Source organism: Plasmodium vinckei (genome assembly GCF_900681995.1).
Source record: "Plasmodium vinckei vinckei genome assembly, chromosome: PVVCY_13".
Lineage (NCBI taxonomy): Eukaryota > Apicomplexa > Aconoidasida > Haemosporida > Plasmodiidae > Plasmodium > Plasmodium vinckei.
The window spans coordinates 1,625,880-1,638,730 of NC_051305.1; the positions used below are offsets into that span (position 1 = coordinate 1,625,880).

At 23.6% G+C, this 12,851-nt stretch overlaps 3 protein-coding genes across 3 annotated transcripts; all 3 read right to left on the reverse strand.

Annotated features, from left to right (window-relative positions):
• Positions 1-120: 120 nt before the first annotated feature.
• PVVCY_1304410 (RNA-binding protein, putative) lies at positions 121-1,945 on the reverse strand (the record flags this gene model as incomplete). The annotated part of the gene is made up of 2 exons (XM_008624115.2): positions 121-1,555; positions 1,851-1,945. 2 exons carry the CDS (start codon positions 1,943-1,945, stop codon positions 121-123), a joined length of 1,530 nt encoding a protein of 509 aa, XP_008622337.2.
• A 934-nt stretch (positions 1,946-2,879) lies between these two features.
• Positions 2,880-5,257, reverse strand: PVVCY_1304420 (translation initiation factor eIF-2B subunit gamma, putative; the record flags this gene model as incomplete). Its single annotated transcript, XM_037634773.1, has 9 exons — positions 2,880-2,966; positions 3,078-3,211; positions 3,298-3,367; positions 3,500-3,580; positions 3,700-3,801; positions 3,890-4,014; positions 4,287-4,610; positions 4,712-4,772; positions 4,871-5,257. 9 exons carry the CDS (start codon positions 5,255-5,257, stop codon positions 2,880-2,882), a joined length of 1,371 nt encoding a protein of 456 aa, XP_037490822.1.
• Positions 5,258-5,978: 721 nt separating this feature from the next.
• On the reverse strand, positions 5,979-11,807 carry PVVCY_1304430 (conserved Plasmodium protein, unknown function; the record flags this gene model as incomplete). The annotated part of the gene is made up of 1 exon (XM_008624117.1): positions 5,979-11,807. One exon carries the CDS (start codon positions 11,805-11,807, stop codon positions 5,979-5,981), a length of 5,829 nt encoding a protein of 1,942 aa, XP_008622339.1.
• Positions 11,808-12,851: the final 1,044 nt, after the last annotated feature.

Consider the following 12,851-nt stretch of genomic DNA (forward strand, 5'->3'; position numbering starts at 1 on the left):
CAGCAAATACAATGTATAAATAACTTTTGAATAAACTATATTTCAATCCTTCTTCTTTTATGCAAACAAAAGGTTGTAATGGATATAGTAGATATAAATAAGAAAAATAAAATTATATGGTCATTTTTTTTTATCGTATATTTTTTCAATTATCGGAGTTATATATGTATTGTAAGTATTTTCATCCATCTTAGACATACGTATTGGCTTTCCCTCATATTTTCTATTAGACATAGTAATGATACTATTATCAACTGAATTTGTATTTTCAAATTCAATAATTACATCACCAGCATTAAATGGAGTATTCTTTGAATATTCTTTATTTATTAAAACAGCATTTATAATAATTCCTTGACTATGAAATCCATCTTTTATATCATCTAATATGGATTCATAATCTTCATCATTAATTGTTTCAGGAGATACAATTTCTAAAACTCGTAAATATTTTGTTTGTATATTTTGATCATTCATTTCTTTGAGAGTTGATAAAGGTGGGGGTCCTGGGGGAGCACCAGGGGGAGGTAGTGGTTTATTTCCATATAAGTTTGTAAAATTCATATTATCTGTGACATTGACAGAACCTGGTATTCCGGCTTGTAAATTGGCACTAAGTGCAGCAAGTAAATTAACATTTTGTTTATTAATTAAGATGCTTTGATTATGCTTGACTGAATTTGTAGAGTAATCATTAGGACGTGATATTTTTATTGCAACGCCTTTACATAACATACCATCCATTGTTAAAGCTTTTTCTGTTTCTTCAACAGTTGAAAATTCAACAAAACCATAATTTCCTTTATCTTTAGCAAACCAAACATATAAAACAGGATTTATATTTTCATTATTACAAAATTTTCTTTTTTTCATTTCATCCCATACTATTTCTTGAAATGCATTTTCAGTTAATCCTAAATGGAGTGGCAAATTTCCAAAATATAATCTTCGTAGTTTTCTTGTTGAATTCATAACAGCTGGATCTAATTGATTATTATTATTATTTGTTTTAGCTACCCATTGAAAACCATCCCAAAAAACATTTGTAGTTTCATGTCCTTCCATATCTGCTAATTTTTTAAAACCTCCTGATCTTCTTATACATTCAGCTTGTAATCTTCTTCTTCTTCTTTCTCTTGATCTTGATCTTTCATGAGATGATGATATATTTCTATTTAGTCTGGGTCTTCTTTTCCTTCGTCCATCTCGGTCACGATCGCGGTCTCTATCTCGGTCCCGATCCCTATCTCTATCTCTGTCTCTGTCTCGGTCTCGTCGGCTATGCCTTCCTCGACTATTATCTCGTTCTATACTTCTTCGACTTTCTCTTCTTTCTCTGCTACGTCTTCTTCTTCTTCTATGTTCATCAGAACTACTATGGTTTGATTTTTCTGAACCGCTATCATCTGAATTTTCATTGCTCTCTGATTTTGCATCACTTCTTTTTTTTCGTCGTCTATCACTTTTAGAATCATCGTCATTATTTGCATTCGATGAGTTTCTTCGATCCGATCTTGACCGACTCCTTTTTCGGGAGTTGTCCCTTTTTGAATGGCTGCAGTTGTAGTGATAAGAAGTAAGCAATGAGTAGGAAAGTGAAAAAAAACAAAGCAAAAAAAGCAAAGCAAAAAAAGCAAAACAAAATTGTGTAGCTACTACTACTTTGATGTAATGTCAACTACCCACATATGGAAATACATAAGTATAGCCATAATTTGCGGGTGATAACGAAGAACATATATATATGCATATTTTTTGATGGAGCATGGACATTGAAATAGATAACATAGCAAAAGAGATAATAATTATGTATTGTCAACATATGCAATTTAAAATGAATGTGTTTATACCGTCCTATGTGTGATCTGTGCTTGCGATCCCTTTCGTCATAACTTTCTTCAGATTTACTTTTAACTTCATTATGATCATTTTCATTTGATTCCATGGTTTAATTTATCAAGCCAAAAAAAAAGTGAAAAAAAAAATGAAGAAAAAAAAGAATACGCAATTACTTAAAAAATAAATAAACGTACTATAAATATATAACAATAATATTCAATGAATTAGTAGCATTTTTTCTTGCCATCCCAAAATAGTTAAAACAATGATTAATATAAAAAAAATATATTATATAAATAAAAATGTACTAAAAAAAATATATAAGTAATTTCTATTGACTTAAGTTTTCAAACAATTTCCCCTGATCAGTATTTAAAAGTCATATTTTTCTAATTTATTTTATTTCTTCATTTTGTATACTTACAAAAATTTAGTAAGCAATATAAAAAAATTATTATATATTATCATCATATAATATGTTCATGAATGCCCATGTAATTTATAGTTTTCTGTTTCCATTTTTTGTTATTTTTTATATATCATTTATTCTATACAATTATTATTATTATATTATTACAATTTATATTTTTAAAAAAAATATATTTTTTATATATACTATACTTTATTTGGCTAGCTATCATACACAGCTTAACTATTTTAGCAGATATATATATAGGCGTACTACCAAAGGGATGTATAAATTTAAAGTATGAGAAGTTTTAAAAATGTAAGAAATACAAGAAGTATAAGAAATATAAGAAGTATAAGAAATAATTTTTAATGGTGTTAAGAATATAAAAAATGTTAATCGAAAAAAAATTATGAATTATTATAGGGAAAATATTTATTTTCCATAAAATGGCTAATAGAAGAGAAAAAAAGTAAAAATAAAAAATATGCTATGGTAAAAAAAAAGCAAAAAAAATATAATAGGACATGATAAAAAAACTAATAAATAAAAGAGTTGATAATATATATTTAATAAGAAATCAAATTATTTATTGTTTTAAAAAAAAGTAACAAAAATAATTGATTATATATTATGAAATGAATAGGGGTAGGGTTTCCTTTTCATAAATACTGTTTTTTTCAATAACACAATTTTCTCGAACTATACAATCGATCAGCTTAAAAAAGGGGGGGGAAAATGTACATATGTTGTAGCAAATTATTTCATAATAAATATGTTTCTTACTTTTTCTTTTTCTTATTTTTTCTTATCTATTTTGTATACTCACCTTACAGTTCTCTTCAATAACAACATGGTTGCAGATTATCGAATTTTGGATTTGACAACCTTCGTTAATGGTTATATTGTCCATGCAAATTGATCTATTTATATTTGAATTTTTTTTTATTTTTACATTTTTACCTATATACAAAAAAAAAAATAGTGTTATATACTCATAATACGTAAAGCAGTAGAACTATATAATAATAAAAAATTAGTAAACATACCAAGGACTGATTTTTTCAAACTAATACTTTCCTCATGCTCGAATCCGCTTCCAATTATGCAATCTTTATACTGAAATGAAAATGGGTTAGAAAAAAATACATTTTTTAAAGGTGTGTATAGTATCGATGTTGAAATTTTTTTTATTTTTTTATCGGTTATTTTTTCATTTGTTATTTGTTATTTTTTTATTTCATTGCGTACGGATTGAACTTTATCACTAGGAAGGAAAAAAAAGTAGGGGGGTACGACGTCCTTTAATTGTTCGTGTCGGGTCACGCAAAACTGAAAAGTAAAAAATGTAATGTAATATAATGAATGAATTGGATATCATATATGCAGATTGAAAAAGTAAGATAGCTATTTTGGTAAATAAAAATTTTTGAATAATTTAGTAAGCATACCAATAAGTTTGCCTTAAAAAAGTTAGGAATATTATTAATTCTCTGACAAAAGCCATTCATTTTGGGTTGGACGTAGCAAACAACGTTTTCAACATTTTCATTCTACAAAGATAGAGAAAAAAATAAAGGTGACATAATTTTTATACAATCATATAGACAAATGGATATTCATAAAATTGACAAGCCCTACCATATTAGTCGTTCCGTTTGTATTAATTTCATTTCCGGCATTTTCGTTTTGGGATTGCTCAGCAGAATACTCACTAATTAGTGTCTTGTACATGTTGAACTTGAACTCGGATTCGTTATAATATTCTAATTTAAAAAATAAAATAATAATGAAATAAAAAATGTATAAACATCGTTTTGCAAAAATTCCTAAATTGTGTAGTAGAAAAATGGATCAATATATGTGCATATCCTTACCCTTAACTTTTTCCATATTCTGGATGTTCACTAAGTATGGAATTAAATCATACTAAAAAAAGAAAGAAAAAGAAAAAGAGAAAGAGAAAAAATATAGGGACCTGACTAACATGGACATAAACATAAATTGGGCATGTGGTATTTTCTAACTACCTTAATACTAGAAAAGTTTTTTTTTTTTTCAATTATATCTAATACATAATTTTTAAAAATATATACATGGCTATCTACCAAGTCTGTTTTTAATATAAATTTTTTATGTCGTAATAAATTTATTTTTGGAATTTTTAATTTTCCATCTTGTTTCATGGTTACTGCATCAGCTATACTCACAACTTTACTATTTTTATCAATGCATACCCATACATTATTTTCTAAATTTAAATATTCTTCTGTAATTTCTTTTTTTTTTTTATTATTGTTATTGACATCATTTTCTTCGAGTAGTAACAAAGCACATAAAGCATTTTCCCCGCGAAATAAATCTATCAAAAAAAATAAAATAATAAATATTTGCATTTATTATAAATGTGTAATTATATACAAGTTTTATATAATTAAAATAGTTTAAAAACATAAGTTATACTTGCTAAGGAATGGAAATCAACGAAGCCAAGGATATCCGTATTAACAACTATAAAATCAGACTGTAAAAAAAGTTGTAATAAATATGAATTGAAGAGATGTAGCTTTAAAGCATATCAAAAATTAAAACTATAAGTTGGCAAACTTTTTTTTAGGGTACCTTAATTTTATCTTTTATATGAAGCAACGATTGAATAGATCCTATTTCTTCATTACCATCGGTAGTATATGGCTCTATATCTATACAATAACTATTATTATTTTTCTTATCATCCGATTTATAATTATCAGGAAATTCTTCATTGATATATTTTACCATATCATCATAATATTTGTTATTAACTACGATTGTGATATATTTAAGTTTTTGTTCTATTATATTTTTAACTATATAATAAATCATACACCTATTACTAACTTTCAACAAACCCTTACATGTATTTTCACTTAATTCAGATGAAAACCCATTTTCATCGTTTGTTAATATCACAACTTGAAATTCAACGAAGGCCCCAGAAGGCGCTCTCGATTGGTTTACACTTGTCATAGGAATTTATTATGTAGGAATATATAGGGAGGGAAAAAATGGAAAAATTAATATACTGGCTAGTAAGAAAAAAAGCAAAAAACATATACAATAAGCAATGAAAAAATTAGAAATTTTAATTTGTTATACTTCAAAAAATGAAAAAATAAAATTATAAAAAATGTTGAAAAATTTGGAGAAAAATGTAGAAAAAATAAAACCGAATTATTAAAAATTTCATAAATAAATAACCCAAGTGAATGGAAAAATTTTGTGAAAAAAACACAACGTGTTACCATAAATTATGTATGCAGAAAATATATTATTATTAGATTGTTATCCATTTTTTGAGAGGTTTACACTTTTTAATCAATATTTCCATTCTTAATTTTTTCTATGTAAAAAAATATGTTTATCTAAACAGCCAAATTAACAAACTCAGTATAAATGCATTACATCATTATATCCAATATGATGTGCATATATTTCTTATTTACCCCTTTGTTTATAAAAATTATTAACAAAAATTATAAATTAATACAAATTGTGTTTTAATATAGTTTTTTTATAACATTATATGAAAAAAAAAAAGAGAGAAAAATACATAAATTTGATGCATATGTCAAATTCATAGTAATTCCTAGAATCAATTCCAATCCTATTTCTACTTTAAAAAAATTTGCTTGCTTATCTTACTATCCCTTAAATAATAACTTATTTTAAGCATGGCAATACAACAAACTCATTTCAATGACATATACACAAATATAAACACAAATGAAACCATAGACAGTGTTGACGCTTTTAATAATAAAATAAATAATTTATAAAAATTGAATGTACCTATATTTTCTTTTTTATAACTTTCATTTTGATTGTTATTATTTTTTTTTTCAAATACATGTTCCTGGTTGTGACTATCTAATATTTTTTTAATATTTCTTTTTGTGATTATATTGTTATACATTTCTTGGCTCATAGTTTCATTATCTTTTGTGGTTGGTACCTCTACACATTCATTTATTTTTCTACTATTATTACTATGGTTTGGGTAGACAATGCTACTTATACTATTCCCCTCAATGTAGTTTGCTTTCTTATTGTAATAATCAATAGCTATATCATATGCATTTTTTAAATCATTTTTAAATTCGGTTAATTCTTTTGGTGTTTTATTATGTTCTCTATTTATAAATTCATTTTCTATATTATCTTTCAAATATATTCCTTCAGATAAATTTAGTTGTTGTAATTGTTTTTCATATTTTTCTATACAGTTTTCATTAGTAGAAATGCTATTGTTATAAATATTTTTATCGTTTTCTCGATTGTCTACATGCTGATGATTCCCTTTATAACTATCAAATATAGAATTTTTGTTAAATTCTTGTGTATGTGTTTCACTATGATATCCTACGTTCTCCTCTACATTTATGTCGTCATCTCTTTCACGACAAGAAATCGGACTTAGTATGCTCTTCAACTTTTTAAAAGTACTTTCCCCTATATTTCCACACCCCTTAATAGTATTAAAAAATGTATCATCATTTATATACTTGTGAAAATATATGTTGTCTAGTATAAGGGAAAAATTAGAATCAACTAAACCTTTTTGTATTCCATTTTCTTGAGAAAATTTATTATAAATATAATGTAAAATAATTAAATCATATTTTTCATTATCTATTTCTTCAGGTGTATAATTTTTATATATATCTATATATTTTTTTTTTCGTTTTATAAATAATTTTTCATATGTTTCATTAAATGCAGTTTTATCGATTTTCTTTTCTACTAATTTTACTATTTTTTTTTTGTCTAAGTTTAATAAACATAATGTATATAAAAGTTCAATTAAATGAATTGTATTTATTTTTTCGAAATTATTACAACAATCTTCAATTAAATTTGTGAATAATATTCTTTCAAAAGAGTTTAAAGAAAATTCATAATTATTATTTCTATCATATATATTATAATATTCTTTTAATTTTTTTTTTTTCTCATTAAATTTTTTAGGATATTTACCTTTATACATATTACTGTTATTTTCACCCCCACTTTTACAATCATTTGATTTGTTTATTACAAAAAAGTGTTTATTATTTTCTAATTCACCCTTTAAATTATGATTTACATTATTATGTATGTTTATTTTTAGATTATTATTCCATTTGTTGTCGTCATTATTTGTAGTACTACTTCTTGTGTCTCTATCACTATTTGGTGGATATCCATTTCGTAGACCATTATCAGTATGAACTAGTTTAGAAGTATAACTTGTTTGTTCTTCATTATGCATAAAATATGGATTATTAGCATTTGTAGATATATTTGAACTGTTAAACCTTGAATTGTGAATATTTGAATTTTTTATATTATTTAGATTTTGTGATTTATTTTCTACACTTAAACTTCGAGCAGATTTTCTATTGTCATTATTTACATCCAAAAATGGGTGATAACTATTTGCAGAGGCATTTATGTTATCTCCTACATCACAAGATGTTTCATCTACTATCCGTTGCTCATAATGCAAAAAACTGTATGCCAATATTTTAAAAATAATAGAATTACATATAGGTTTTTTGTAAAAATAATGAGGATATAATTTTTTTTTTTCATAATATTCATAAATTATAGATTCATATTGTTTATATTCATTAATGGTATTATTTGATAAATTTGACATTATTGCATTTTCTTGATTTATTTCTTTATTTCTTTTTAGGTGCTGAAAATAATTTCTTATAACTATAGCCTTTTGACAACTAAAACAACATGATATAGTTATAAACTCACTTAAAGGAATATAATGTAAAATATTAATAACATACTCACTTAAATCTTTTAGGAAACCGGAACAGGGTACTTCAATAATACATAAAGACCAAGCAATATTAACAAGCAATACACTTTTATTCATTTTTTTAATATTATTTCTAAAATAATTTAACATTTTATTAAAAAAAATTGGATATTCATCATTTTTTATATTTAAATTTGCTAAGGCACATAATATATTAGTACACATATATATATTTAATTTCTCTATTTGATCATAAAAATATGTAATTATTTTATTAATATTTTTTCTATGATTTATATTTATAAATCCTTCATCATGTATTGAGCAAATATGTAATAAATGTAAATACATACATAAATTCTCATTATTATTGTTGTCTAAACATATTACTGTATTATTATTTAAATAATTTTTACAATCTTCAATCTCGATTATTCTACAATATTTAAAAATATATGTAACACAAAAAATTAATTCTTTTTCCACAACCATAGACTCAGATTCTTTAAATAATATTCTCAATAAATCTATATACATAAAATTTTTTTTTAATACACACAAGCACCAAGCTATTTTATAAATATCACCGAGGCTTATTATTTTCATATTTTCATCAAGATAGAAACAGTTTGTTTTTTCTATACTTTTATTTTTATTTCCATTGTCTATTTCACAATTTATATTGTTAGTTCTCTCGATTTGAGTGCTATCTTTTTGCTCGTTTTTATTCCTAATTATTCTCTTATTATAAAAAGTAAAAAATGGTGTTGTATCATCCTTGTCATTAGACATTTCTTTATTTTGATTTAATTCATTTTTTTTTTTTTCATCAATATTAGTTTCTTCTTTACTATTATCTGTGGCATTATCATTAACTAAACTTTCATTTTTTTTTATTTGTATATAGTAATATTTGTTTTCGATATTATTTAATTTTTTTTCTTTTAGTAAGCATGTCTTTAAATTTAAACAATATAAAAATTTATTTAAAAGTTTTATTAATACATCATCACTAAGTTCATTTTTTGTTGAATTATTATTTATATTAAAATTTAAAAAATATAAAGCTAGGGCCAATAAAATATTCATATTTTTAATAGTTATAGGAATATTATTAATTGAATCACTAATATATTTATAATAATCTTCATAATTATTTATGTTACTTAATTCGTTTACTCGATTTTTTTCATCTCTTATCTTTTTTGTATTCATTATATTTATATTCTCATTAGGAGGCATTATATATTTTTTATTTTTTAATTTATTGTCTATACCTACTATATTATTATTATTATTAACACTCAATAGTTTTCTTCTCTCTATTTTATTATTAAATATGTTACTTAACTTATTTTCAGAGAAATATAATGGGCCTATATTTTTTCCATCCCTATTTGATAAATTTACCCTGTCTATAAAATTTAAATTTTCTATTCTTTTTTTACCGTCACTTTCAAAATTTGATCCCTTTAAAACGGGATCCATATTGTTGTTATATTCATATTTGCCGATATAATGATTTTGTGTGTGTTTATCATAAAACTCACAATTATTATTTTCCTTATTTATGTATATCTTTGCACTGTTGAAATTAAAATTCTCGCTATTCACATTCGATTTGCCTACATTGTAATCGCCATTTAAATGGTTATTATTATTAGCATACTTGATTGATGGATCAGCGTAATTGTTGTTTATGTCATGTTTTACATTTCCAGACAAAACTAAATTATCACCGTATTTTTTATTTATATTTATTATGTTTAATTTATTTTCGGAACAATTTGGGGGTGCATTTATTCCGAACTCATTTGGCATTCCTTTTTTATATAAATCGTTCATATTTTTTAATTTATCTTTTTCTCCATATATATTATTTTTGTTATGAATAGAATTTTCTGTAAAATAATTTATTGCTTGGTCAGGTGTAAAATGCATTTCTTTTTTTGATGACATATCATTATATATTATACCATCGTCTATATTGTTTGGTTTAAAGGTATTTCCGATTGAATACTTTTTTAAATGATTATTGTCAAACTTTTCATTAGCAGAAATGTTGGCAACATTAGGGGCCCCACATGCAGATATACTTTTGTCATTATAGATTATATTGTCTAACTTTTGTTGATTATTTATTTGACTACTAGTATAAGGTCCAGTATTACCCTTATGTGTATATCGAATAGAATTGTTTGCATTTTTTATTAACAATTCATCATTCATATCATGTTTTTTTACAGTGATAAAAGCTTCATTTTCATAATTTAAAGGAGAATCTATAATTTTGCTTGAATCAGAATAAGTTGACTTTAAGAAGCTTATATCAATTTCGCTATTATTCATATAGTCTATACTGTTTGTATTATCTGTATATCCTAACTTTTCTTTTAAAAAATTAAAATTAGAATCATTACTGTTATTTATTTTATAAACATCCTTTTCAAAAGTTCTCAAATAGCTATTATCATTTTTTACGCTTACATTTTTGAGACTATCATTATTGTCATTTTTACGATTTATACCATTTCCAATGTTAAATATATTAACACTATTCATTAATTCAAGTTCGTTGTATTTATTTTTTGCACTTTTATAAAATGAATTAAAAAAAGTGTTATGCTTGTATTTATTTATATTTAATTTGTTTTTTACTTGTGGTTGTTTTAGATTTATTGAAACACTTGATTTTTTTTTCAAGTCTTTTTTAACTGATAAATCATTTTTTAATATACTATTTCGTTTACTTAGATAGTGAACATAATCTTTATTTCTCTGCATTAAATTTCGTTTATTACTATTATTATTTCCACTATTACTTTTAGAGTGATAGTTTTCCATATAATATTTACTATCCCTATTGTTATAATAATATTTGTTATCCTGAACTAAGTTACTATTATTATTATTATATGTACTATCTCTTTTATTTAATAAAGAGGTTCCAGTTTTTATATTATTTACAACATTGTTTTTTTCCATCTCAATTTCTGTATATGGCTTAACTATTCCATATTTATATTTTCCCAAATTGTCATTTACAACAATATTATCATTGATAACGCTTTTTGCAGTATCGTATCTGCTTATTAGAAGATCAGCAGTTCTACTACTATCTTTGTTTTTCATTTGTAAATTTTTAAGTCCATCTTTTTCGTATTTTATAAAATCTGTTTTTGCATAATAGTTATTTGTTTGTTCTTCCTTCAGTGAGTTTAAGCGAGTAAATTCAGTTAAATTTCTAGAATTAGATCGATCTACTATATTAATTGTATTATTTGTTTTTTGTGCTAAATTGGTATATGGAAGTTTATTTTCATCATTTTTACAATTAGAATAATTTACATTCATAGCATTATTAACTATATCAGAATAAAGTGATGTCTTATTTATGGTATCATAGTATGATCTTCCCTTTTCTTCATAACCTGAATAATTATTACTTGTACTTTTAAAATAATTTAATTTATCATTACGTGAGATATAACTATTTCCGTTACTAACCCCTGTATAATCTAACGTATTATCTATATTTTTGTTATTGTCGTAATATTCATTTTTACTATTTAAATTATAATCCACTTTATTTATCTCCTTATAGTCTAAACTTAATTTGCTTCTTAAATATTTTTCTGCTATTTCTTCAGCAGAGGTTTTCTTTGACGTGTTTATATTTTCATAATTGTTCAAAAAAATGTTGGGTTTTTTACTGTTTTCATTATTGTTTAATACTCCATTACTATCGTTTCTGTAATTCATTTTTCTGCCACTTTTAATTTTTCATAAGTATTGCATAAATAGATAGGCAAATGAATAAATAAATTGGTGAATAAATTAACTAATAATAACTAAATAAACGAATGAATAATATATACATATTTATAATTCAGATACATACAATTTATGCCATGTCGTGATTATGTGTGCAAATATATACATTCATAAACACGTTAATCAAATAGACTTAATTTTTGAGAAATTAAAGTATTCCCCATTTTAAAGAAAAGAAAAACGAAAATATTTCGTTTTTTCATAATTGCTTTTTATATACATACAAATTTATTTATTTTCTTCATAAAATATTATACAAATATAATGTATATTCAGTTTTATGTTTTTGTAGAATCAAATAATCATAGCAGTTATTCATTTTATCGCAATTAATATAATATATCTGACTTACATAATTTAGCTCATGTCTCTTTATGATTATGTTACTCTTTATAGAAATTATAATCTTTACATATTTATAAAATTTTTGTATACATACATGGTAAAATATTTTCTTATATTTATGTTTTATGTTAATAAACATTAAAAAAGTATAAAGTTGATATTTTTAAATAAAATTCTTGTCTATCATTATGATGTCGCATATTTGAAAATAACTATAAATAATTATAAAACATTTATAAAATAATTTTAAAAAATAACGATAAATATACCATATAATATTTTTAAAATGCTTCATAAGTTATAATTAATATGCAACATGTAAAAAAAATATATCGAAATTTACATTCCATGTCCATAAAAAAAAAATATCTTTTGGAAATTTTAGCTATTATTATTAACATCGAAATGTAAAATTATGTGTGTATACATAAATTTAATTATTTAACCTTAACAGGCAATGTAAAAACCTATTTTTGTATGCACATGATAGAAAATATAAGAATATTTTTTTTTGGAGGGTGTTTTCAAGAAATATTAAATGTTGTAAAAATATATATAAATAAATATGCGTGCGAAAATAAACACACAACATATTTTGGGACCGAAAGAAATATTTATAAGAACCAA